Here is a 25,344-nt window from a genome sequence, read left to right as displayed (position 1 = left end):
TGGTAACTTGATAATATCCAAAGTTCGTTATTGGTTTCTGGTTAACGTTATAATAGTTACAGTCTCATGGCCAGTTCTCGTTCGGAGATACTGATAATGCAACAGCTCGGGAACTGGGACACAGCATCTCCTCAACCAAATAACAAAGTAAGCCATCCGCTCCCGAAGCTAACATCACACCAGACCTAACGAGAAGAGTATTTGGGTCTTTATAGTCATCTGAATTGCCGATTTCTTCATGTTGTTTTTTATGTCTTCTTAATCCTGTTCTAAGGAAGCGGATTCTTCGGCATCCATAAAAAACATTTGTAGAGAAGAGTGCGCGAGGTTTCTGCAGCACTTTTCGCTATCGACGAGAACAGCACGTGCATATTGGTCAACTAGCTGTCAGACATATCGAATTGACGAAATGCCATCATTCAATCGAGAGAAAATGAAAGAAGTAAATCCGACGAATTTGTGGAACGAATTTCGCAGACTGAGCAGTGAACTTGGCACTGATATTGTAGGTGACGAAGATCGAACAGAAATACAACCCTAACTAACAGGCAGAATCGTTTCCTGGTTGGATGCAAAGAAAGAATTGGTTGCCGATTCATTAGGCTTAAATAGGATTAGTATACCTAAGGGCTGATTTGGTATTCGTCATTTACGTGCTTCGTCCCGCGCTCCGGACAGAGGACTTGCGTGGATAGGGCCCTCGGCCCAAACCCAGGACGAAGAGAAGAAAACCCGTGCGCCCTTCTGCAAAGTCACCTAAGGCATTCACGCTAATGACCTACTTTGGGTAATTATGGTTAAGCTCCGCATGATCCCGTATCGAGACCATGAGCCGTTTAGAAGTTAGGCTCACGGTAAAAGATCCCAAGTTTGATTCATGGACTCTCTAAAACGGCCCCCGGACGGAGCTGTTCCAGTGCATAGGTGATGTGGTCGGCTGAGGGCCGGGGAAACTGCTCGTGCGCTTCTTCAAGGACATATGATCATCGAATGTCGTCTCATGTGTGCAAACTACCATCGGGGTGGTACTAGGGTAACGGGATACACGACGCATTCAGCCCAGTTGTGGTATATGGCGAATTTACAACAACCAAGATCGTTTCATTATCTCTCCTTCTTCGAAGATTTTCAAGCCACATTCGACCAATCCTGCGTCAAGAGGTCACGGTTTTGAGCCAAATCATCACGAGGAGGAAAGTCGCAGGTCGAGGGTTGTCAGCATGGAAGAGTGCTCGCGTCAAGAAGAGAAGCTGGCGAGATTGTTGGCCATAGGATCAATTCCTAGATCTAGCCAGTGGTTAGTGTTGAGGCCCAGATGCAAGATAGGCCCTGATATTCAATAGGAATAGAGAAGGGAAGGGACTTCATAAAAGTTCAATGGAACCGCACCCGGAGGTTGACATGGCGGATATCTCTAAGATGCTGCCAAGACCCTAGTTGCCGTTTGGGCGGAGTCTCGGTGAAGACCAGGTCAACGAGATATTACGTGACTGCGTGATGCCAGCGGCTACCTGGAGGGCAGTCGTAAGCACTCCGAAGAATGGATGTTGTTAATAACAGCATGGGATGAACAAGATGCCGCAGTTTGTTTATGATGGGATCTGCCCGGTTTTCCCCAAAAAAAATTGTCTGGGATAGGATTAGGAAATGGAAAAAGAGAGCGACGGGAGCCGGATTCGAACCGACGCCTCCGAAGAGACCAGATTTCGAGTCTGGCGCTTTAGACCACTCAGCCATCCCGCCTTCGCTGTTTTATTATGCGGTAATGCAACATTTTATTGATCATACCAACATTTCGACGATCATTTTTGGCCCTTTACCAACAAGAAGCGTTATTTGATCAAGCCCTTTCCACTCGTCCGTCATGCAACACTGACATATTCCGTTCGCCTGCCTCTCCAAAGGCTTTCTAAGCTTGGTGATTACTAGGTACGGTATCTAGCGTGCACATAACCTCAACGCATTTCCGTCAGGGCTCTCGATGCCTTGTCAGAATCTACTCTTTACGTTTCATCCAGGGCCCTCCATAGTACTTCCATCCTCTCTTTTCCATGTCCTCCAGAGTCTTGTACTCCCCCTTCAGAACCTTGACAGCCTGAAAGTCAACTTCGACAATCGCCATCTCCTCCGTCTTCGTTCCTGCAATCCAGCCCTCGCGTGCCGGTGTCATTTCCTGGCTTCCCTTCACAATCTTCTCAGCAGGCGCTCTCCCCACCACAGGTACCGCGACCTGGCTGACACCTCCCGCATTGCAAAACACCACGACGCACTCGTTCTTAAATGCCCTTGTCACTACCACATTGGACAGAAGCACCTTCTCGCAGTCCGGATTGATCTTCACCGTGTCCACTCCCTCGAATGACTCGTCCTTCGGATCAGTAAGCCAAAAGGATGGGACGACAACCAGCTCAGCACCCTCAGCTGCGAGGGCGCGAAACGCCTCGGGAAAGATGGTGTCCCAACAAATGAGCATGCCGGCGCGGATCGGCTTGGTCTCAGTCCCGTCGCCAGCAGCCCAGATCAGTGGCGTATCAAACGCCTTGTGCACTTTTCTGGAAGGATCACCATCTGGCGGTTCTGGAGCAGCAAGGACCTTGCGTTCGGGATGCCACAGGTTAACCTTTTGATAAGACCCGATCAACTCTCCCGTACCGGCAGCAATCCAGTAGGCCATATTGCGGATCTCCGTCCCGCCTGGCATCTCGCTGATGGGCATGGGATCGTGACGGTGAACCTCGCAGAATGTCCCAGGGACGATGTTGATTCTCAACCCCCTTGCGAGTGCCTGGTATCTTGGGAGGTACAAAGACGAGCGCGAACAGGCGGACAGGAATTCCCGACGCTCGGGGCACCATCCCGTGAGGTGGTACTCTGGGAGCACGGCGAGGTGAGCCCCCTCGGCGGCTGCCCGACGGATGTACGATGATGCGATAGCGAAGTTATTATCAAGGAACAGATCCTGGAACGGGTTAGATCATTCAGTCCTGGATCTTCATTTTAGGAAAGGGTCTTTGCACAGGTCTTTCTCATTGCCCATTCGTTAAGATGAGACTCGCGGTGCTACTAACCATTGGGCGAAATTGAATCAGCGATCTTGTAGTTTGGTGCCATTTCTAGTTGATAAGTAACCTCACGGAACTTAGGGTGCCATGTCTGGAGGTTCCTGTAAGGCAGGATTCGGGGAAACTGATGACTGTCATATACTCTGCCAGGTGAATGGGTGTTCTTGGGGGCTTGCAAGTGAAACCAACGAGTGGCGCAGCTGACTGGCTGCAATTGTCACGAAGAGCCAATGAACTCACGCTCACGACGCACTGCTCTATAACCATGTCCTGTCATTCCTTGCAGGTACCTGGTATATTAACACGCTTCAGGCAGTGTCTAACAAGCCTGCCAAACGCTGCCCAGCCATTTTCTATGCTCGTTCATCCCTGTGTAGAAACCGCCCTTTACCTTTCATCAAAAGTTGGTCCTCGCACACATGTCCTGATCCACCCGAACGCCGACCTGCTACGCAATGCCATATATTGCTTAAAGAATTGTGCCGAAACTGGGATTGTTAGCGCTGAGAGTGAAGTTGCTGTCACGACCTGTGAAGACTCACCCAAAAGTAGCCTTGATGCTGCGAATATAATACTCAAGCCAGTTGCGCTTTGTGGCATCCTCCTCGCCAATGGGGATACCAGTCCACTCGACGCGCATGACAGTAACGCGGTCGATGTCGTTCTGGTCAAACTCAAGTTGCAACTTTGAGTAGTGGCCCGCAGGCCACTGCCTGAGGCGCCAGCTCTGAACAATCTTCTTGTTTTCCTCGAGCTCGAGGAATTCACCCTCGACGTTGCCATCGAACAGCGCGAACTTGCCGCCTACCTTAGCACCTTCCCAGACCTTGGGCGGGGCGCGAGTAAAGGCAGCTACCCGCTGCGGATCAGTAAAGGTAAGATACACCTCCTCGGCAGTGGTGCGGAACTCCTCCGGGTCAATGGACAGGCTAGTGGTGTTGACCAAAGTACCAGTCTTGTTGGCTTGGGTCTTAGGGGCAACGTCTGTGGCGGCCTTGGCGGCATTGATGCCGGTCGGCGGATGGTACTTAGGGGTAGCAAAACCGCTAGACGGATTCTCTCCGGGAGCGTGCTGGATATCCTTTCCGTGCTCAGCAACAAGTGCGGGGGAAAGCTTCATGAACTCGGCGCGGAGCTGAGGGACAATCTTGGACCTCACGAGGTCCTTGACGGCCTGTTTCTCCTTGTTCTCAGCATAGACATCGATATCGAACACAAACTCGTCCTCCGTGAGATCATGGGTAACCTCAGGGACCGTGATGGTGCCCGTGATATCGTCGTCCTCGGGGGTGGACCCTGACATACGAATCTTAGCCTACGATCACACATGCGGGACGCGTGGAGTGGTAGCAACATGGGCCAAAAGCAAAGCAATACTCTATTCTATAGCCGCACGTACCTGAAAATTCCAGAGTAAGCTTGAAATCATAAATGGTAATCACCTTGCCCTTGCGCTGCGCCACCTCGACATCACCATCCATGTTAATGACCCTGGAGATCTTGGCTGTCACATCTCCCTCCTTCGCCTCGAGCTTGGTGAGGTTCTCCTCGAGCCACTTCTTCGTCCACGCCCCGGCATCCTTGTTAACCCAATGCCAGTTGTTGGGATTGTGCAGAACCATTTTTGAGGGGTATCTATGTCTCGAGCGTCCGGAGGAAGGTCGCAAGCTGGTTAAGGATCAGCAATTGCCCAATTCCCCAAGTTCCAGTAACAAATTGAAAGCAGATAAGCCAAACAAAGTGCTCGCTCAATCAGAAATGGCCTGGTGAGCCACAGCTTGTCATCAACGGAGGGAGTACAAGTCACCCTATGACTGGTGCCAGCTGACAGAGATCATCATAGAAGAGGGCAACTGGCGACGACACTTCAAGGACAGGGTCACATCTCACCGCACGTACCTTCGTTTCACTGGCGATATTGATGTCGATGGTGTTGCTGCGGAGTGAGTGTTAGAGCAACGCGGGGGCGAAGCCCAAATGCAAGAAATGGGGAAGTGTCAGGGACCGGCCTGGAAACCTCTAGAAAACTCAGCCAGGCTCCAGTTGGGCGGAGAGCGAGGGCAGAACGAGTAGCGGCAGAATTCGTGGTTGATTGACCGCCTTTCGCGGGGTTATACATGTGGGGCAAAACTGTACTGTGTAAATAGGAGAAAGCTCACATTCACAAGCAGGCGCGGGGCGTCCCGCTGCGGCAGAATCCTCAATGTTGCCTGGGTGCATCTTTTGCTTCTGGAAATCAGGTATGGGATATTTCCCCAAGTTTCCACACTGTTGCTTTCGCATCTCATTCACCATCCGTCGGCCGGAGTCTTTCTTAACCCCGTGAGCAGACTACTTTTCTATGCCTTATATGTCAGTTTATCAACAGATGAATCCTTTGTGGTTTACTCGGACCGGAAAGCACTTAGGGCCCCGTACTCTAATCATCCATCGGTCTTCGGGTTTGCAACACCAACGACAGCTTGCAGATGTAATTCTCGCCGGCTGCCGACGCAGCTATGTGTGAAACCATGGGCAGATATGCCAAGTTTTTAGCCAGACTCGAGCTTGCTTGATGTGATCTGTAGTGTATACAACTTGGGACGCTCACCTCCTCATGATCCAAAGTTGGAGATTAGTGTTTTCTGCATGGCCATAGGGAAAAGCAATAACAGGCCGATCGAGCCATTCTTAGAATTACCGATTGCCAAAGGCTGTGATGTAACAATTAGTCTAAATCCCTTATGCATCGAGTGACCCCAAGTTTCGTACAATGTCAGAAGGTCAACTAGTCAATGAACTCTCAGCCACTCATCTGGGTCTCCTCAACTAACATTTGTGTCAAATATACTAACGAGATGCGCGGTCATAGTACTCACATTTGTTCCAAATGGTCAGTACCTGACCAAGCCCCAAATGCCATGAGCATGAATGTGGCGATGAATCCAGCAGGATTTCGGCTAGCCTTGGACTCGGTCTATATATATATGCCAAGCATGGGACCTGTCAGCAAGTAACGGAGCCATCAGAAACAACCGCGCCAGCCCAGTTCGGTTACGCCCTCTCTTGTTCTATCTTATTTACCCATTCAGCTTCCTAAAGTTTTTTTTTTTGTGTACCTCCCTCCCACAGATGGTGGTTCCAGCTGACAGAACAACAGACACTTCGCTGGACAGCAGCAGTGACGGTTAGGATGGCTCCAGGACAGCATGACAACTTGACAACAACTTCTAATGAACCGTCATTTATGCCTAATGCTGTTCGCGTTAAAACTCAGGCCACACCGGAGTCTGCTCAGACGATATATGAATACACTCACTTGTTGGCTGACAACTCCATCGCGCAATCGGCTGCCTCGAAGGAGAGTTATCTATCAACCATTTCAGACGAGAGTCACGGAAAGGAAAACTGGGAAGAGGGGCAAAGAGTTGTCATCCACCCAACCACGAAACATGCCATCTGGCCGATCATCAAGGCAGTTGGTTTTCACCTGCCACCCGTGATCACTTCCTTCACCTTTCTCTATCTTAACGTTACGCAGTCGTACTATCTGTCAGTGGACGAAGTCGCGAAGAATCCTTGGAAAATTTCAATCTTTTTCTACATCTCCCTGGCCTACGTTCTGTGTGTCAGGACCTCGATCAAAGATCTTGGTATTAGGCTTGTCCGGCGATGTGCTGTCGAGTCCAGTCTACCACTTGGATTGCTTGTGGGCGCCTATGATGACCCCTCACTTGGCTACTTCGTCTCATCGCCCTTCCTGAGTACCTTTTGGTCTCCTTCGAATCTTAAGAAGGATTGGTTTCTTAAACTAACCCTGTTTGGCGAGGCTATTATCTACGCCCTCGTTATACCCTCTCTTTATCGGCTTGTTGTACCTGGTCGAGCAGTGTACTCCTTGCCCCCAGGGCTTATGTACCGTGTCGACGTTAACGAAACATGGCCTACCGTCGTGAGCGCAGCGGGATTAAGTCAAATGGGTCAATATGCAAGTAATCGACTCAAGTGGTGTAACGAAAACGCCGTATCTGAGTTTTCCTGGTGTCCCGTTAATGGTTACAGGTTCCTGCCGGATGTGTTCGAGGATCATTGGAAGACCGCACCGGAGTTCTCATTGGAGATACCAATTGCAGACAATGCCATCCCCTCACCCACGCGAAAGCTTTCTATGTACATGACGAAGGTGGCTTTTTCATCCAATGCCCCAGCAGGAACGTGGACAACCGTTTCGTCAGCAAAGCTGCCGATGGCTCTGACGTTGTTCTTACGACAGCATAACCCAGCGATCCGCTTCAAAGAATTAGGAACAAAATACGAAGTAAAAAGCACCAACCATTCAGCCATTTTCCAGCCACTCGTTCAAAGCAGCTGTTCTAGCCGGGGGCGCTATGAACTGGTTACAAACAGTTCTCAGGCAATCTTCCCAACGAAGGGGCTGAAGTGCTTTGGGGATCATGAGTGCCAAGCTATGTTGAACCAAACAATTAGAGTACCGGATGAAGTCCTAACGTAAGTTTCCTCTACCTACGTAGACTTCTTGATCTTGAATTTAGGTTGAAAGCTAACTATCGTTACAGCTTTTCCAGGGACTTCCCTGAAAGGAAAGTGTTTTACAACTACCAGGCATCAGACACGAGCAACGGTAAACCCAGGCCTTTGCTTATATCCGCTGTGGTCCCGCTACCAGATAATTTGAAGTTCAGTCCGATTCAAGAGTACAATGCGGCCGTCATCACATGCAGTGTCATAGCACATTGGATTCCGGTGTCTATCTCTTTCGTCAATGAACCAAATGGTAATCCTGGAGGGTCAAACTCTGTTGAGGTTGCCGTCAGCAACCTCACGAGTCACTTGAAAGAATTTGCTTGGAATACTACCGGTACAGTTGGACCCATGATTAAGATCGACAACGACTGGCTGCCTTACCTCTTCGCAAACATAACACCACACCCTGATGGTACGAAGGAAATAGGCTCACCCGTGCAAACCCTTATTGAACCTTTCCTCGCGCTTGCACCACTGAGGATCCGAAATCAGCACTATGGACACTACCAGATATACATCAGCCAGGGGTTTGAAAGAGTTCTGGGCTCAATGGTAGCAGAGGCTTTAGCAAGAGTTACTTTGTATTCCCCTCCCGAAAAAGTTTGGATTGCTGGGAACCAAACGCAGCTGGCCCGAATCCAAAAAGAAAGTCCAGACATACAGTACACAGGCCAACTTGTGCACTTTGAGGTCCGGGGAGAGTACTATGGATGGGGGAAGTTTGATGACCGGCTGAACTTCTGGTTCTGTATTGGCATCGTTGTTTTTCATCTTTCCGTTGCTGTTTCATACTTCATATTTGGAATCTTCATCCCACTTGTCCTCCATAAGTTCCGGGTCAAACTTCCTGGAAACGTACGGAGAGTGAGGATAATCGAGGCGTGGCAGGAGGTGTCCGACCTTGTCTTGCTCGCGTGGAATTCGCCGCCGATGCTTACGAGACAGGGGCATCCGCAGGACGCATCAAGTATCCTTCATGGAACTGCGTACATCTGGGAATATCTCTTTTTCTGGAGTTGGAGAAACCTCAAGAACTCACCATTCAGCCGGCGAGTTTGTATTAGGACTCAGCCAGGAACTAACCGTGCCGTGTTAGTTGCGGATGATGATGATGAAGGCAAGAAGCTTCAGGAAGGCGTTAAGTACTATTGATTAAAACGCTAGAAAAAAATAGGTCATTGAGTGTCAGATGCTGTATTTGGTGTATAATGAATGCTCTCAATCTGTCATCTTGGACTCTGTTTTCGGCTTGGCTGGCTTCTGAGAAGATGCGAAGTGGGAACTTGGCGAAGTTCTCTACAGTGTTGTCTGATTAAGTACACTATATACCCACACTGTCACCTGGCTTCTCGAGTCCACAAAGCCGCGAGGCCCGGCTTCTCTCCTCAGACGAGACGGTACTATTTGACAGGATTCCCAAATCCAGCAAATCATGAAACGGGTCGCCGTCGTTCACACTTCGGCTTGTGGAATCCGCCAATAAACAAGAAGCTGTGAAGGGATGCTAATCCCGTAAATCTGGACTCCTTCGGCCTGAAGGTCGGTAAAGGCTGGAGACCAAAAATACCCAAAGAACGACCTTGGTCCCGGCAGGTTGGGAAGACGTCCGCCAAGGCCATCAGCACAAAATGGGCTTTTGTCAGCAAGCTTTCGACAGGCTTGATCCATATCCAGATTGATAAAGCCCACACGTCCGTTGATTTGAAGCATTGGGCTGATGTACCGTGCATTAAACCCGAAATGCGAGATCCAACTTGCCATTGCATATGCTTACCGGCAACGCGGAGTGTTGTTGACAAATGGGCCGACCACATCACCACCGGCAGCTCCATTATCCACAGCCAGCCTGCGGTCCAGCAGCACGTCTCTTTCATCAACGACGTGTTTGCTGACGGACTTACCGGGATCAGACGGCGAATATTGGACCCTAAGATTATGTCAACGCTGCCATTGTTGTGATCAAGGCCTCGTTGATTCGGAATGTCTGCGATGGCCTGTCAACTTTTCAGCAGACAGTAGACGCACATGGAAACTGTGAACGATCAGGAGAATGGTCGAGCGATGAAAAAAAGTGCCTAAAAATAACTATCACACAGACCCCAAAGATCTGGCTAGCTGTGGGGTTAAGCCAGCTCCCGCACCAGTCTTGTGCAGCTTGCAGCCCAGGGCTGATGTGGTCTTCAGTTTCCAATCGGATGACGACCGTCTGTGTGGCAATCTTCGGGCAGATTTGAGTTTTCTCCATCATCGTGAGTGCATGAAGGTCGCCGTCAACAACGATATGTATCAGCGAGGCTCGATGTTGTTGGTCACGGACACGGTTGGCACAACAGCAACAGCTTCTCACAGTCCAGCGTTGCATTGTCCTAGTTCACGGCTTTCCCTCCGAGGATGGCAACCCGCACGCGGGATAGTACTTTATCGCCATGCCCGCAGGAACAGGCAGTGTCCGCGTTAACGGCATATCATCTCCCGCCCTGCTGCCCTGCTGCCCTGCTGCCCCCTCCCCCAGCATGCCAGCCCGGCGAACAAGCCAGTGACGTTTTTTCCCGCCTTCTGTTCGCCGTCTCGGCTGTCGTGGGCTGCGGAGAGGGTCGCCGAACTAACACGGATTGGGAAGGGTGTTCCATATGCTAAGTCGACGTAAATGGAACGGGACAAATCATGGGCCCGGAATCAAGCAGGGGGGGCTAAGCGCCGGCAGCATGCATCACAGCCAGCGTCCTGAACCCAGCGAATCAGACGCGCCGTCCAGAATTTTTGCCCAGAGCTCAGTCCCAAGAATAGATCGGGAGAGAGGGGTCGCAGCATGCGGATGTATGAGGGACGGACGGTCTTTGCAAGTTTTTGTGGTGTCGTCGACTTATCAACAGGCCGGGACACCACTTCCAGGTTTTGCATGGGACAAGACGAGAGGCGCACTTTTGTCAGAATCGTGCTGCAGTAGGAAGGTCCAGAGGTCTCTCTGATCGGAGCAGCTTTGCATCTGCTAGTGTAGACTGCTACGAAATCCCGCTTGCTGCTGCATGGCATGCCCCGTCGTGTCGTGCAGCCGACTTCTTCATGAAGCGCTGCTCAACCCAGGATTCATCATAAACCTACGCGACCCAGTGACCGCGGCGACGCTCGGCTGTAACCGCAATATAGCGTAGGACGAGCATCGTCCCGGTGTGTCCGCTAGCAAAGTAGCAACAAGAGTGATTCACGGTTCGCGATATTGGCCCATTGGCTGGTTGGATGTCTGTTCCTCCGTCGTGGCAGCACCGCAAAAGGACAGCAGCACCACAGCCTGGTCTGGCCAGCCGATGAGGTTCTCCTCCGGGAATACAACCCCTCCCTTTCCTACCCTACCCTATCCTGGAAAACCCTCCGAAGCACCAGAGAAGGGCAGAAGTCAAATCGCCAAGCTCCCCTCGATTTTGGGCCCCCGCTGCTATCCTGGCCGCCGTCAACGTCGACTGCAGAAACGGGAGGGTGGCTCCCGCTTGATGCAGGCATTGGTACTGCATCATCGCTTCTACAGCAATCTGCCTGCTTCCCGTGGCTAACGTCCCGCAAGAACCGGAGACCTAATAGGCCACATTCTCTGTACACCCTTCTTTTGCAATCCGTATTCGCCATTGCTTGTTCCAGCGCTGCGACCTAGTGCTATTGAGTGTCCTTTTCTCTTTCTGCAACTCTCTTAGCCGTTCGTCTGTTTAGCTGTTCAACCTCGACGCCAGCTGCAGCCGACCTGGATGCGCCGCAGCCCGAGTCGAGCTGGCAATCTGGACACCCGCGACAGCATCAAAGACACAGTCTCACGCTGTTTTCAATCTATCCATCGGCTCGTGTGAGGAATTATTTGTTCGATATCGGACTTCAGGGAACTTGTGTCACAGCGCGACACATCGTGGAGGATATTGTGAATGGTATGGTGACGGACAGGAGGTTGTCTCTGGCGTTGGTTTGAGACAGCCCAAGGATCATCAACGTCGCCGGCGTCGCCGTCGACGTCTTGTCGGGCACTTGTAAGAAAAAAAAAAAAAAAACGAGAGGGAGAGAGAGATCTGGGAAGGGAAGGCAACGAGGGAATAGAAACCAACCATGATGAGTGCTCCGAGAGACCCCGCGCGACTTCGCGCTGGGTTAAACCCCATCCTGACGGCATCCATTGTTGGCTACCCTCAGAACCCGGGTAACACTCCCATCTCGGCCCTCTCCATCGGCTCTCACGGCGCGTTTTCTTCGGCACAAACCCCTATCAGCGCTATCCAGCCGTATAATCCTCAAGAATGGGTCGCTTCTCCCATGGTCTCTTCGGAACCTCAAAGTAAGCCGTCTGTTTGTCTCCGCAATATGAGATCCGTGACTAACCCTCGGCAGCTCCTCCCCCTCCCCCTCCTTATTCTCCGCCGCGTAGCGGACCACCACTGGGCACTCCGGGCACGGCAGCTGATCCCAACGGGACGGCAAATGCACCGCCCCGACCTCAATTACAAAGGCCTGCTCCAGAAACTCCCGTGACAACATCCTTTCCGCCCCCTCCGACGTCTAGGGGTAGTTCGCGCGAGAGGCGATTTAACTTTCCAACTTTGGGACGAAAGCGATCCCCTGAGATGAATACATCCCCGTCGGAGCAGGCTTCGGCATCTCGATCGTTTAGTTTGCTTGGTAGAGCAAGCAACAACCGGCCACTGACGTTACAGATTCCCACGCGACCTGCTGAGCCAGAGCCAGCTTCGGCCCTAGGACCCCCAGGTGCTCGGAGGGCCGCATCGACGCCTGCCCCGTCGACTCCAACTTCGGCGAGATCTCGTTCATCATCCCAGGTCAGGTGGGATCCTTCTATGCCTTTGCCCCCGCCACCCCCAGGCCCGCCGCCGTCGGCCATCCGGTCCCAGAGCGTCCAGCGTGTGTCTTCCGGAAGCGACCCTATCGTCTCGCCGCCGACTAGACGCCCTCCCCCGAGCGGGGTTTCTGCCCTCGGCCCCGTGCCCCCAACGCCAGCGAACTGGAGGGAAGGTGATGCCATGCCAGGTCCAGATTCTACGGCCCAGGCCGCTGGAGGAGGGAGTACCACGTCAGAGACAGACTCGACCAGCACGGCTACCATCGCGACCACTGCAAACACGACATTGAGCACGACACAACCTAGGGAGATGCCAAACGGCGCACACCAGATTGATTCTGCTGCTTCGGTATCCTCAGCCACGAGCTCGACTCTCGGCAGTGGCCTGACGAGGAGCCCTGCCGTCCGAGGTGAACGGGAGAAGACCATCCTTGAGAGGAGGAGCGAGAGTCGAACGAGGGCAGCGAGTCGCGGTTCGGTTGACGCAACAGCACGCCCTCCTCAGCACCTTTCTGATATCACGATTCCCCAGCAAGGAAACGGCTTGCAGAGGCGGTTGACCATCACTCGCGGTACCCAGAGGACAGGTCGCTCGTGCGACACTCCCCAGACAGCCGAGTCGATAGAGCAGGATTCTACTACCCCCCGGGCTTTAGCGACACATGTGATGACGGGGCAGGTGACGCCCACGAGGCTATCCCCCGATGCGGAGAAGCAGCCGGACAACGCGCCCCAGACGCTCGCTCCCAAGGCTCTGCCAACCCCCCCGACTGGCAGCCGAGCCTCATCGACCGTCCGCAACCTGACAGTGGACACCACAACTCTCCATAGCGAGGCCGTGCTGCCAATGACAAAGCAAGCCGCCATCTCTCAATCGACTGAGCAGTTCATGTGCGGCACGATCGAGCGGTTCACAGCGTTTGCGCAGCGCGAGGCCGAAGCGACAACCGACGCCGAACGTGTGCGGTTATTTGCCGAGTTCTTCGTCAGCGAGTCCAGGATACGCAGGGAGAGGTATGGGGCTGCCATCGCCGCGATGGGATCCGAGATTTTCGATCTCACGCGCGACTTGTTCCGGCCGATGCCGGTTAGGCGGGAGTCGGAGTCCGCGACGAGCGGGACTGCTGTGGATTTGACGCCGCAGTCGTCGGAGCCGAGGTCGCGTGGCGGATCGTTTGGTGTGCATACGCCTGCGTCTAGTGTGCAGCCTTCGCCGAGTATGGGCCCGACGAACCCGACTCCAGGTGGGTGGGCAACGTCGACGTATATGCCGTCACTGTCACCCATTCTGAGTATGAGTGTGAGTGATGCGCTGGATGAGGAGGATTCCCGGGGCCGGCCGGCGAGTCGCTGGTGGGAAGCTGAGTCAAATGGAGCGCCGTCGATGCGGATTGAGCGGTCGAAGAGGGAGAGCAAGTACATGGGTGTGGTTAAAGAGGCGAGAGAGGCGCTGCAATGGTGTGATGATCCCCATTCTTCGCCTAGGTCGAGCCAGCGCACGTCCTATCCGCCCGAGAAGACGGGCTGGCATGACGAGAAGTCGGATAGCACGGCGAAGGATAAATCACGAAGTTCGTTGGCGTCGTCGACCGCTTCTGTGCCGAGTACACCCAGCCCGGATCATTTGGATATTTCAAGGCTGGTGACTTTACCGCCGCCATATCCTAGGCATCATCCGGCCGTGAATAATAACCATCCTGAGCTGGCCGAGACGAGGAGTGCAGTTAGGTCATTAAGCAACATGAGTGAGGTGGAGGAAATCAAGAAGCGCTTCGTCGAAGCAAGTAGCAAGATGCGTGCCGAAGCCCTCGAGGCGACCAAGAAGAGGCGTCAAGCCCTGCGCCAGCACCTCCAGCAACAAATATCCTCCGGCAACCTTAGCTACTCTGAAGCCGCTCAGATCGAGGCCGACGCCAAACAGGAAGAACACACGGCCCTCCGCGAGATGGAAAAGAGAGATTTTGAGCAATTTCAAACTGACGTCGTCATCCCCGTCAACGAGATCCTGCAAACTCGCATCGCCAAAGCTACCGAGCTTTTCGACTCCCTGCGCAACCAGCTCTTTGACGAAACCGCCGAATCGAACCCCAATCTGCCCCAGGAAGAAGGCGACGAGCAACCAGAACTCCTCGAGAAACTCACCCTCCTCAAATGGATTTTCGAGGCCCGCGAGGCCTTGCACCGCGCTCTCTTCGACCTGCTCACCGACCGCAACGACCGCTACCGCGACATGGTGCTTGTCCCGTACCGGCTCGCAAATGATACCGAAAAGATTGCCTCCGCCGAGGCCTTCTTCGCCGACGACACCGCGAAACGCGCACTTCAGTTCAGCGAGGAGTCGCTCCATCGCACGCAAGAGTTCCGCGATGTGGTCGAGGAAACGGTTTCGCGCGGCGTGCAGGTGCAGTTGAATGCCTTTTGGGACATTGCGCCGCCGTTGAAGAGGTTACTCGACAAAATCCCCATGTCAGGAGACCTGTCGGATTTCAAGATCCAGATCCCACCGGCCGAGTTTGCGGAGAATCCAGCCTATCACCAGCACCCGCTGCAGTATTTGTATAGCCTGTTGCTGCATGCGGAGAAGAGCACATACCAGTTTATTGAGAGCCAGACGAATTTGCTGTGTCTGTTACATGAGGTCAAGGAGGCGTGTGTCAGGGCTAGGGGGGTTGTGATGGAACGGGATGGGAGGGATCCGGCGAGGGTTAAGGAGTTTAAGCAGGAGGAGTTGAGGAGGCTGACGGAGGATTTGAAGGATAAGGTTAGGGTGGTACAGGAGCAGTGGAATAGCGGGTTGGGGGAGACCATGAAGAGCGTGAAGGAGAGAGTGGGAGAGTATTTGCTTGAGACGGGCGGGTGGGATGAGAGTTTTGAGGAGGGAGATGTTGGTGGTGTTTAAGAGGGGTTGAAGCCCTGAAACTTAAATGATGGGGGCAGAGTAAGGAGTGTATTTGATACCCCCCCCCCTACTGTCGTTTATACCTATTTCTTGGATTGAGACATGTGTACTACGGAGTATAGGAAAGCAAAGGGTTGGAAGGTTTGTCCGTTTTGTTCGAAGGGATTGGGCTAGCCTGTCTTTCTGCTCGAGCTTTCATAGTACATTAGAAGAAGAATATTGAACTGAATCTAATTTTCCAGGCCAAATGCCGTCTATCGCAATTCCGTGGCTTCCGCGGGAGATGAAACACTGGTAACCGAGCATATGAGTTTTGGTTTCCCAGAGACTGGTATTTCCCTGGGATCGTCATATTCTGATCGTGGGGTTGCCCCAATGGTATCCCCTCTGGCGATATACCTAATCGCCGCCTGCGACCCGTCTATGTAGTTTGGGTATGTGTAGTGTGGGTGTTGTATAGTGCTGGTACATTTGATAGCGCTCATCTGTTTTATCATGTCAGCAAGCGGTTTTCTTGCGTGGTTGGAGATGATGTAAGACACACCACGCTGAGACGTCTCGACATTTCTAGTTTTTCAACCCGACCCCGTACAATCGGTAAATCCACGCCTAAACGCCGTGCCCAATTCCTCCTCGATGAGTGACATAGTTCCGGCGGATCTCTTTCAAGCTTCCACTTCCTAGCCCTCAGCTCTCCCGTCTCATTGCTTCTCCCCATCCTCCCCCTCACCCTCCTCCCCAAACTGCTTCGGCAACTCCAACCCCACCTTCCTAGCCGACAACCTCACCTTCTCATCTTGCTCCATGTACATCCCCGGGTTATACCTCTCCAGCAACTCGACATATGTCTGCTGCGCCTTTAAGAACGCCAGGTATTGCTCCGCCTGTGCGGCTTGAACCGCGCGCGTGTATTCGGCTGGAGTCGCAGAGGTCGTGGCAGCCGTTGAGACGGGAGGAGAGACGGGGAGCGGTTGTTCAAAGGCTGAGCGCAGGGCTTGGTGGAGGGGAGCGCGCGGGGAGGAGAGGACGGGTCTAGGGGGAAGGTGGCGGAGGAGGTTGCGATAGAGAGTCCGGAGGTGGGTGGGAGATGGGGTTTGCGAAGTCATTTTATGATTTGGGCCTTTGCTGACGTGTGTATGTGTGTGTATTGTGGAATGTGTTTGGTTGGTGTAGGGGTGTTGACGAGCGAGGTTGTGAGAGATATCTTATGTTGAAAAGGTGATCGCAAAGTCGAGCAAAATGCGATTCCCCTAACCCTCTTAATGGACAAGGAAGGGTTCTCATAACCCGAACCCTTATCGCGGCAAGTGAGATCTTATCTTTACGACATCCTGAATTTCATCTCGACTCCGACAACAACGTCCCATACCACCTCATCTCAACCACCATGCCCCCAACAAGGATAACTAGCTTCATCACAAGGCCATCACCGGCCCGCCTCCTCCGGGCCCCTCCCATTTCCCGCCTCATCAACACCGTCCAGCCGCCAGGCCCTAACCTGGGCTTCCCCGAGCGCAAGCGTCTCTTCCTTTCCGAGGACGACCCCGACTTCGACCCCTCCACCACCATCTCCGGGCAATTCGAAAACATCCAAGTCACCGAGGAAGAACTCAACAACACGCCGCCACGCCGTCCACAGCGCCCTCCACCAGTCAACACAATCAAGCTGTATCACGGCCCGTCCAGCAAAGTCCAATCCGCCTTTTCATTCCTCCCTCCCCCGTCCAATGATCCTCACCCGACGGCGCATCCCTCGCCGCAAATAAAACCCAATATACTCGATCAGACGTCGAAGATATTTACGGAGAAAAAACCAGAGACCCTCTTCAGAGTAGCCCGCTTCAAAGACATCCCCCGCAACAACTACATCCCCGAGATCTGTCTCCTCGGCCGCTCCAACGTGGGCAAATCCACACTCATTAACGCCCTCTCGGGAGTTGACACCGCGCGCGCAGGCGCTTTACACGGACAACAGGCTAAATCTCGTGGCCTGGCCATCGTCAGCAAATGGAGCGGCAGCACGAAGCTCATGAGCGGGTACCTGTTCGGCGACGCCGTCAAGGCGCAAAAGCAGAAGTGGATTGACGAATTGGACGAGAACAAAGGCGTCGTTTTTACGGGGCTCAAGACACGCAAAGAGAAGAGAGATGCGGTCAAGAAGTTGGAGAAGATGCCCGAGCACCGGTTGTGCGTGGTCGATTTGCCCGGGTACGGATTGGGCAGCCAGACGGAGTGGGGAATTGAGATTGAGAAGTATCTTTCTAGACGCAAAATCTTGCATGGCGCCGTGTTGTTGATTGATGCGGTGGTGGGGATGAAGGAGCTGGATCGGGCGGTGCTCCAGATGTTGAGGGATTGTGGGGTTAGGACGGCAGTCGTGTTGACCAAGGCGGATAAATTGAGGAAGTTGCCCAGCCCGGCTGCGGCGGATCGGCAGATGAAGGAGGTGTGTTTGAGTGTGTGGCGGGAGTTGAGACGGTTGGAGAGGGGGAGTGAGTGGGTTGAAGGGGGAGAAAAGGGGTGGGAGAGGGAGATTTGGGTTACCGGGGCGGGTGATCCGCAGAGTACTGGGTTTGGGGTTGCTGGGGTGAGGTATTTGATCAGCCGGATGGCTGGGGCGGTTGAGGAGGAGAGGAAGTTGACTATTGTGCCAGGAGCGGCGAAGGTGACGTCGGGGGAGATTGTTAAGTTTGATGACATTCCGTGGGTTCATTCTCTCGCGCAACGGCCAGCATCGAGCTGATGGAGCGGAGTGTATGAAGGGAAGATGGTGTATATCAGAAATGTATATTATGTATGATACCCTTGGGAACAAATCCTGGCTAGACCAAACAATTTAATTTTGTGAAGGCATAACGCTACGCAAGGTATATCCTCTTTGCTCTTCGTTTCTTCCTCCCTCTTGTCTTACTCTCTGCCGCCGGCACCTGCGGATCACGAAACATAAACCCCGGCACAAACACATCCAGCAAATTATCCCACAACCCAATGTCATACAAATTCTCCACCTCCCTCAACTTCCTCACCCTCTTCCACGGCCCTTGACCGGGCCACCTTGTCTCATCCTTCCCCGGCGGCAACCCATCCCCACTCCTTACGAGCACCTGCTCGGCCTCAACAGGCCACCTCGTCCACGCGGGCTCGATCTGCAAATTCTTCGCCCTCCCAGCCGCATCAAACCTCCTCTTAAACACAGTCCCTTCATCCATATCCGCCTGCCAATCGCTCCACTTCATGCTCTCATTGATCGTCGTCCCGCTGTACACCAGCCACAGGTGATAGCCCAACAGGCCCCAGACCAGCGGCGTCGTCATCAGCGCGAGCAGTGTCACGGCGCTCATCAGTATCCCATCGGTACTGCTTGCGTAGGGACCAGCGGTCGCATTAAACCCCCAACTCCAGGCTAGCAGCCAGCGCGACAGGGTCATGCCCCGGCCGCGGTTTGCCCTCCAAGGGAGGAGAGAGAACTCAGGGAAACGACGCCGGATGTGGAAGGTCATGATGCTCATGCCGAGGAGTCCTCCGTAGAGCGTCACAATGGCGGTTGTGAGGAGGAGCAGAAGGAACCAGTGGTAGTTCTTGGCACCGACGCAGTTGTTGATGAAGATGCAGTGGTGGTCGGCGCGGGCGACGCAGCGCTTGCAGACGCGGCAGTGCTTGGAGCGAGCGGGCTTGAGGAAAGTGCACGTTGAGCAGGTGTAGCCTGGATGGAAGAGGGTGAAGTCGTAGGGGTAGCGCGCCATTTCGGAAGCATGGTTGGCAGAGGTGATGTAGCCTGGATCGGAGAAGGCGGAGAGGTAGAGGAAGAGGTAGGGGAGAATGATCGAGATAGTACCGGTTACTTTGGTGAGAGTGCTTATTTGGGGCCAGACTACCGGAAGATAGAGGTACTCGCCGCCGACGAGTAGGACGAGGAAGAATACGAGCACGGTTGGGTGCCGGTCGTACATCATGTAATTCGTGAAGCGGGAGACGGAGGAGGAGATTCGACCGTGGAAGAATCGGGAGTCAAGACGCTGAAAGGCACGCGGGATGGTTACCCATATTACACGGTACAACCAAGCGATTGGTGTGTGTCTGGGAGAAAGTGAGATGAAATGCGCTGAAGTCCAGAAAGACAAAGGAGACTGACCTGAGAGCAGGCAGTCGGCCGAAGAAGGTCACAAAGACCATGAAAGAGATGGCTAGCACGCCGAAAGCCAGTTTGGCGAAGGAGCCCATGGCTGATTATTGCTAGAAGTAAGTAACCATATATCCAGTGGTCAAGAGCTGCATAATGCCATCGACAGTGGGATACAATAGCTTGGGTCGTTGGAAGATGTACTGTATGAGTGAGACTGCGAGAGGCCTTCCAGTCCCAGAAGCAGAAGATGGGCTCTGAAGTTTTATGGAATTAAACAAGATCGGCAGAAAAACCCTAGGACTATAAATTTAAATAAAAACACCTGGGGTCCTGCTCTAAATCAACAGAGTACCATCAAGGTTGTCTTTTGGCCTGGACACAGAGATGTGAATTGTTTTAAGTCGAGTTGAGTTGCGGCTGTGACGTTGAAGTTGGGATGTTCAAGTTTGCCAAGCGCTTCGGGTCTGGATACAGTGCTACTACACAGTATGCTGCGACTCCGGAAACAGTGTAGTTGCGGTTTCCTTCCCCGCATCCTCTCTCCACAGGTTCACCCACTCATGACGCAAACCTAAACAACCCCAACCAACCCTAACCACCGAGCAGCGTCGACCGCGTTCTTGAACCCTGACGCGTCACAACCCTGATGTCTGCCAACCCCAACCCTCTACGATTGCGATTGCTCGACAACGACAAACAGTTTGAGGATTGGCATCAGAAACTCAATTGTTCATTCTGTCTCACTAATTCTTGTTTTCCTGAGCCAGTAACACATAAATTTAGCCACTGCTTTCACCATTCTCGTCTCATTCCAACCGCATTGTCATCTAATCACCACCGTCATATCATCGCTTTCCCCTTGTCTTATTGACGAGCTTCCCAGAAGCATGACATCAATCAATAACCATGGCAGCCCATATCGCTTATGAGCTTGAAGATGGAGAGGTCCATGGAACGCTGTTTAAAGGGATGAAATTCTGGGTTGCCCAGCGTGTCCCGATACGCAATGATATCCTCAAAATGATCAAGGTATGTGTCCCCATAAAGCTTTTTGTTACACTCAGCTACACTAGTCTCATCGTATCAAGCCACTGACCGTTCGATAGGACAACGGGGGTGAGGTTGTTCGGCTCGAAAAGCAGGCTGATATTCTCATTGCCGATCATGCCCGCAAGGACGCTCCTGAAGGCTCCGTCTCATGGAAGTTCGTCACAGAGTCCATTCAGCAGGGCCAGCGTCTCAACAAAGACAGTTATATCATCCAACATGGAGCTTCAACCTTAGCCTCAGCTTCAGATGCACAGCCTTCCCGGGTGCGAGGTAAGACCGCACCGAGAAAGCACGCCCGGAACCCATTTACGAAGGACGATGACCGTATCCTGGCTGCTTGGGTCCTCAACCATGCTCTTCAGGACAGGATCAGTGGGAATGAGGTTTACAAAAAGCTTGATCAAGAGGTATGAGCTGAGATTGAGTGATTCCGTGTTTGTTCAGTTCCCTTTCTTACCATCTTCCAGTACCCCAACAGCGGCCACACCTGGCAGTCGTGGAGAGACCGCTGGGTGAAAAGGCTCGCGTATTATTCCAAGAAGGAGATACAGGCTCTTGCGCGGGAGGCCCCGGAGGGTTGGCGCAAACAGGTTCAAAGAGCGCAAGGTCGGGGAGCACCGACTCGAGTAACGCCAATTCGGGAACAACAGGCTACCGCATCACAAACAACTGCATCACAGCAGGACGTATCAGAGTCCAGCTCATCCGAGGCTGAGGGTCCTTCACCGCATGCCACTCCACCACGAGAGAGACAAGACAACCAGATGCGCTCTACTTCTTCCCCTGGCTTAGCCTCGCCTAAGAGAAACCATTTCACGGCGCAAGAAGACGAGATGCTCGTCGCGTATGTCAAAGAATGTGAGAATGAGGGTTTGCATATTTATGGGAACAAGATATACCAAACTTTTGCCGAAAAGGTATGTACCCTTGTTGTGTCCCCAGGCCTGCTCCAAGCTCTGCTAACCCGCACAGCACCCCCAACACACGTGGCAGGCGTGGCGCACGAGATGGTATAAACATCTCTCGGGGCACCAACCAGGTACGAGAAGGGTGAAGGGGAAGGAGCCGGTAACGCAAGACTCAGACGAAGAGGGTGAAGAGGTAGAAGGGCAGGCAGAAGCTGAACGGGAAGAGCCCAGATCTTCTGCCGTGAGTCGCGAGTCAAGCTCAGAGAAAGCGAAAGGGAAGCAACCAGCCCGAAAAGACTCGGAGAAGAAGGAGGGAGAAGTAGATAGGAAGGTGGAACCAGAAGAAAATCATAAGCCCTCCTCAGTGAGTCACCAGCCGGGTGCAAACAAAGGGAAGGGGAAGCGAATAGTATCGCAGGACTCAGGGAGTGAAGACAATGCGGTACCAGGAGAGGGAGAATCAGAGCACGAAGACTTTGAGTCCGCTCATGAAGCTAGGGAACGCCGCTTCGCAGAGCTTGAGCGGAAGAAGCAAGAGCTTTTGGCTAGAAAACAGGTTCGCGAACATGAGAGACAACTACAACAGCATCAATTAGGGGAAGAAGCGGGCGCTGATGAAGAAGCTGTACTTCATTATACTCAAGAAGAAGCAGCCGATTCTTCTGAGGAGGAATATTCAGCGCGTGAGCAGTCTCAGCAGGAGGGAGAGACCCAAGACGGGTACGAAGGCCCTAGTCCTGACCTTGGTGAAAAAGGAGAAGACCATGATGCGGGCGAAACCTCGGCATTGGAACTCCCGCGAGCAGAGGATGAGGTGGAAGACGCGGAGGTTCGAGCATCTACTCGTGAGCCTTCCCCATCAGAAGATGAGCGAGAGACCCAAGATGATGAATCGTTGCCGATTGAGGAGACTCTCCTTCAGCCAGCCTCAGCACAGTCGAGACAATCCTCCCAAGCCGCGAGCTCTTGCTCTCAACCGAGACCCACTTCCCGGCCGATCCAGGAAGCACCGCCCAACCTCAATATTGACCGCAAAGTCTTCTGGTATGCCTTCAACCAGTTCCGCAACATCGCCTTCGGCCCATCAGCGCGTCGTTCCTTTTGGGCCCAGATCGGCAGGCACACGGTCGATTATTACAACTTGTGGGTAGCCGTGACGAAGGAGGATCATCACGCATCACGCAACTGGTGGAAGATTTGTGAGGACCTAGGGCTGAACTGGATCGAGGATCGGGATCTTCCTGATAAGGTGAAGGAAGTGTATGAGCGTGAGCTGATGCAGCTTGAGGCGGCGATTAAGGAGTATTCGGTTGAGGAGTTGAGGATGGAGGCTGAGGAAGAAGAATTGGGGCAAAGGATGGGAGGGAGCGAGAGTGATGAGGAAGATGAGGAGTATGAGCAAGATACCGAAGGGATTGAACCTGATAGTGAGGCTGATATGAGCGCCGATGAGAAGGAAGAAGTGGTCATCGAAGGAGTTGAATCCAAAAGCGAGGAGGAAGAGGATGTTTGGGAGGAAGCAGAGGAAGAGCCTACGCCCACCCGAGCCAGACACTTGCGAACTCTACACATTGCTCCCTCGCCTCCAGCACCTAGCACGAAGAGAACCTTCTCCAAGATGGGAGGTTCCTCGAGCTTGTCAGCTCGGAAGCGACGCCGCTATGATCGCGACGAAGAGATTCCGGAAACGCAATTTCGGCCCAATGACCGGCCGAGCTCACCTGAGATCCAAGAGACGCCGCCGCACAAGACTGCCGCTTCATCCTATCGACAAGGTTCTAAGAACACCCAAAAAGGTTCACAGCTCTTCTCCCGCACCAATGTGGACTCTAAGAGCGCCGATGCATCTCAGTACTTCAGCGCTCCAACCCAAGAGAACGGCTCCGAATGCGCAGAACCAGGGACTCAGTACTATAGCTTTCCTCGAAATGAAAATGGCCTCGTCCAAGATGGTGATAACCTCCTTCAGGATGATGACGATGACTGGCTGGCGCCCTCACGACAGCTGCTATCCGAGCTGGGTGAACATGCTCCAGATGGCTCTCCTGACAGACCGCTGCTTAGTATCGAAGCTGTTGATCCACAGTTCGAGCCGGAGGAGAAACAACCAGATGAGGACGAAGACGATGAGGATGACGAGGAAGATGAGGATGAAGAGGCCTTCGAAACCTTACCGAGGTACAGCTCAACCACCCAGCGCAAGCAAACAGCTGCAGCCGGTCTCGTAACCCACCGAGCTCCAGTCGAACCACGTTATAACCCCCAATATTCCCGTCTCGACGAGGGGAAAGGCAAAGAATCCGCTTTCGCCAGCTTCTCACCGTCCCCTCCCCTCCCCCGAGAAGAAGACGAAGAGGACGATGAAGTTGATGACGACGACTATGAAGATGCTTTCGAGGCCTTGCCAAAGCAGCACCCAGCTTTTCAACACAAACAGGTAGCAACAAACCGTCTCTCCACCCACCGTGCTCAACCTCTGCCTGCCCGCCTCGACAAAGGCCAGAGCAAGCAAACCGTTCTTTCCAGTTCCCCTCCAACTTTCCCCCTCTCCCACTCCTCTTATCCACACCAAAATCCCTTCACCCCTATCCCCAACCGTTTCCCACTCTCCTCCGCCCTCCCTCAAAACCATGGAACCATCCCTCGCCGCCCTTCCTACCCTCCTCCTCCCGACTCCCCCTCGTCCAACGCAGCCGCAAACCTCGAAGCCTTTGAATCCATCATAAAATATTACACCTCCCTAGGCCACAGACCCTCCGACATCTCCCGCGCACTTCGTGCTACCTCCCTCCGTCACGTCCCACACTTCCCTTCGGTCCTCTCACATCTCGAGCAGTATGGCCGCGTCGAGATGGAGATACCGGAGGTGTGGACCGAGAGAGAGGATGAGATCCTCAGGGGGGTGATGAAATACCTGCAAAAGTTGAAGGGGAAAATGCCGAGATGGGAGGATGGTGCAGCGTGGTGTGGAGGGGATGCGGAGCTATGTAGGGGGTTTTGGAGGGTGGTTGAGAGGTGGAAGTGGAAGGGGGTTAGGGAGAGGGTGAGATTTTTGGAGGATTGGGAGATGGCTAAGGTGTGAGGGGTTGGTTGATACTTTCCTGTGGTTTCTGCCTGCTGCTTGGAGGCATCAAGAAGGGTCATGTTTTACGGCCATTACTTAGGTATTTAGAACGGCTGTATCATGAGGAGGAGTGTTGTAATATTCTAGCCTAGTTGTTGATACTTCCAATGAGATATTATTCGCCCACTCTGACAAGTACTTTCTCAGTCCCAAGGGTTCGAGTGTCACCTTGATATCCAACACAGATGCCTAGGCAGCCACTCATATCATGCAGCTTACTGAAGCTAATATGACCCTCTTTCTGTATGATTGGCTCACGTAGCATCTTTTACTGTTGGGATTTCAAGGGCGGGCCGCGGCACACAAAGCATACCTCGCCATTCCTTAGGCTCACATCAAGTGGTGACCCTCTCCTTCTCATGATTAAGGTTCTCAATTTGTGGTCCGAGCTTTGACAGCCCGTTCCTATATCATTGTCAGTCACCAGTTACGGAGCAGGATTGTCCATGCAACGAGCGCGGGTAAAAGTTGCAATCTCTCCAGACACGTTGTAAATGCCCTTAACTTGATAATAAAGACATCCACAACAGTCTTCAGATTGTCGATCCCCAAGGAACTGGATTGATAGCGACAGCCAAAGCACAACCTTGAAGAATACTCACTCACAAGCCAAAGCCATATGTGATTTCCTTTGCAGTGAGGGGGACAATTGGCAACATTGTCAAGAACACGACCTGTGACTGTCCGAGCTCTTTCCGACACCAACTCATTGTCAGTACAGGGACGAACTGGTCCCGACTGATGATGGGTGTGTATGTCAGCTTGATGAATCTAAGCTCTGCCAGTGAATTGGGTTTTCAATTGATTCGCGACATCGTTTTGG

The 25,344-nt window shown here is 53.0% G+C and overlaps 6 protein-coding genes and 1 non-coding gene across 7 annotated transcripts; 3 read left to right on the top strand and 4 right to left on the bottom strand.

Annotated features, from left to right (window-relative positions):
- Positions 1-1,661: 1,661 nt before the first annotated feature.
- On the bottom strand, positions 1,662-1,743 carry CTHT_0043640. Its single transcript has one exon. It is a non-coding gene; the product is annotated as a tRNA-Ser (tRNA).
- Positions 1,744-1,996: 253 nt separating this feature from the next.
- CTHT_0043630 (putative chaperone binding protein) lies at positions 1,997-4,684 on the bottom strand (the record flags this gene model as incomplete). The annotated part of the gene is made up of 4 exons (XM_006694695.1): positions 1,997-2,959; positions 3,069-3,093; positions 3,605-4,358; positions 4,462-4,684. The coding sequence occupies 4 exons, from the start codon at positions 4,682-4,684 to the stop codon at positions 1,997-1,999; spliced, it is 1,965 nt and encodes a 654-aa protein (XP_006694758.1).
- A 6,988-nt stretch (positions 4,685-11,672) lies between these two features.
- CTHT_0043620 (uncharacterized protein) lies at positions 11,673-15,316 on the top strand (the record flags this gene model as incomplete). Its single annotated transcript, XM_006694694.1, has 2 exons — positions 11,673-11,898; positions 11,952-15,316. The coding sequence occupies 2 exons, from the start codon at positions 11,673-11,675 to the stop codon at positions 15,314-15,316; spliced, it is 3,591 nt and encodes a 1,196-aa protein (XP_006694757.1).
- Positions 15,317-16,017: 701 nt separating this feature from the next.
- Positions 16,018-16,422, bottom strand: CTHT_0043610 (uncharacterized protein; the record flags this gene model as incomplete). Its single annotated transcript, XM_006694693.1, has 1 exon — positions 16,018-16,422. The coding sequence occupies one exon, from the start codon at positions 16,420-16,422 to the stop codon at positions 16,018-16,020; it is 405 nt and encodes a 134-aa protein (XP_006694756.1).
- Positions 16,423-16,703: 281 nt separating this feature from the next.
- On the top strand, positions 16,704-18,059 carry CTHT_0043600 (uncharacterized protein; the record flags this gene model as incomplete). The annotated part of the gene is made up of 1 exon (XM_006694692.1): positions 16,704-18,059. The coding sequence occupies one exon, from the start codon at positions 16,704-16,706 to the stop codon at positions 18,057-18,059; it is 1,356 nt and encodes a 451-aa protein (XP_006694755.1).
- Positions 18,060-18,174: 115 nt separating this feature from the next.
- Positions 18,175-19,537, bottom strand: CTHT_0043590 (palmitoyltransferase-like protein; the record flags this gene model as incomplete). The annotated part of the gene is made up of 2 exons (XM_006694691.1): positions 18,175-19,393; positions 19,449-19,537. The coding sequence occupies 2 exons, from the start codon at positions 19,535-19,537 to the stop codon at positions 18,175-18,177; spliced, it is 1,308 nt and encodes a 435-aa protein (XP_006694754.1).
- An 808-nt stretch (positions 19,538-20,345) lies between these two features.
- Positions 20,346-24,479, top strand: CTHT_0043580 (uncharacterized protein; the record flags this gene model as incomplete). Its single annotated transcript, XM_006694690.1, has 4 exons — positions 20,346-20,468; positions 20,546-20,896; positions 20,957-21,406; positions 21,462-24,479. The coding sequence occupies 4 exons, from the start codon at positions 20,346-20,348 to the stop codon at positions 24,477-24,479; spliced, it is 3,942 nt and encodes a 1,313-aa protein (XP_006694753.1).
- Between the last annotated feature and the right edge of the window lie 865 nt (positions 24,480-25,344).

Source organism: Thermochaetoides thermophila (genome assembly GCF_000221225.1).
Source record: "Thermochaetoides thermophila DSM 1495 unplaced genomic scaffold scf7180000011818, whole genome shotgun sequence".
Taxonomy (NCBI): domain Eukaryota; kingdom Fungi; phylum Ascomycota; class Sordariomycetes; order Sordariales; family Chaetomiaceae; genus Thermochaetoides; species Thermochaetoides thermophila.
The sequence above is the reverse complement of the archived record's forward strand: the minus strand, read 5'-3'. Positions and strand labels throughout refer to the sequence as shown.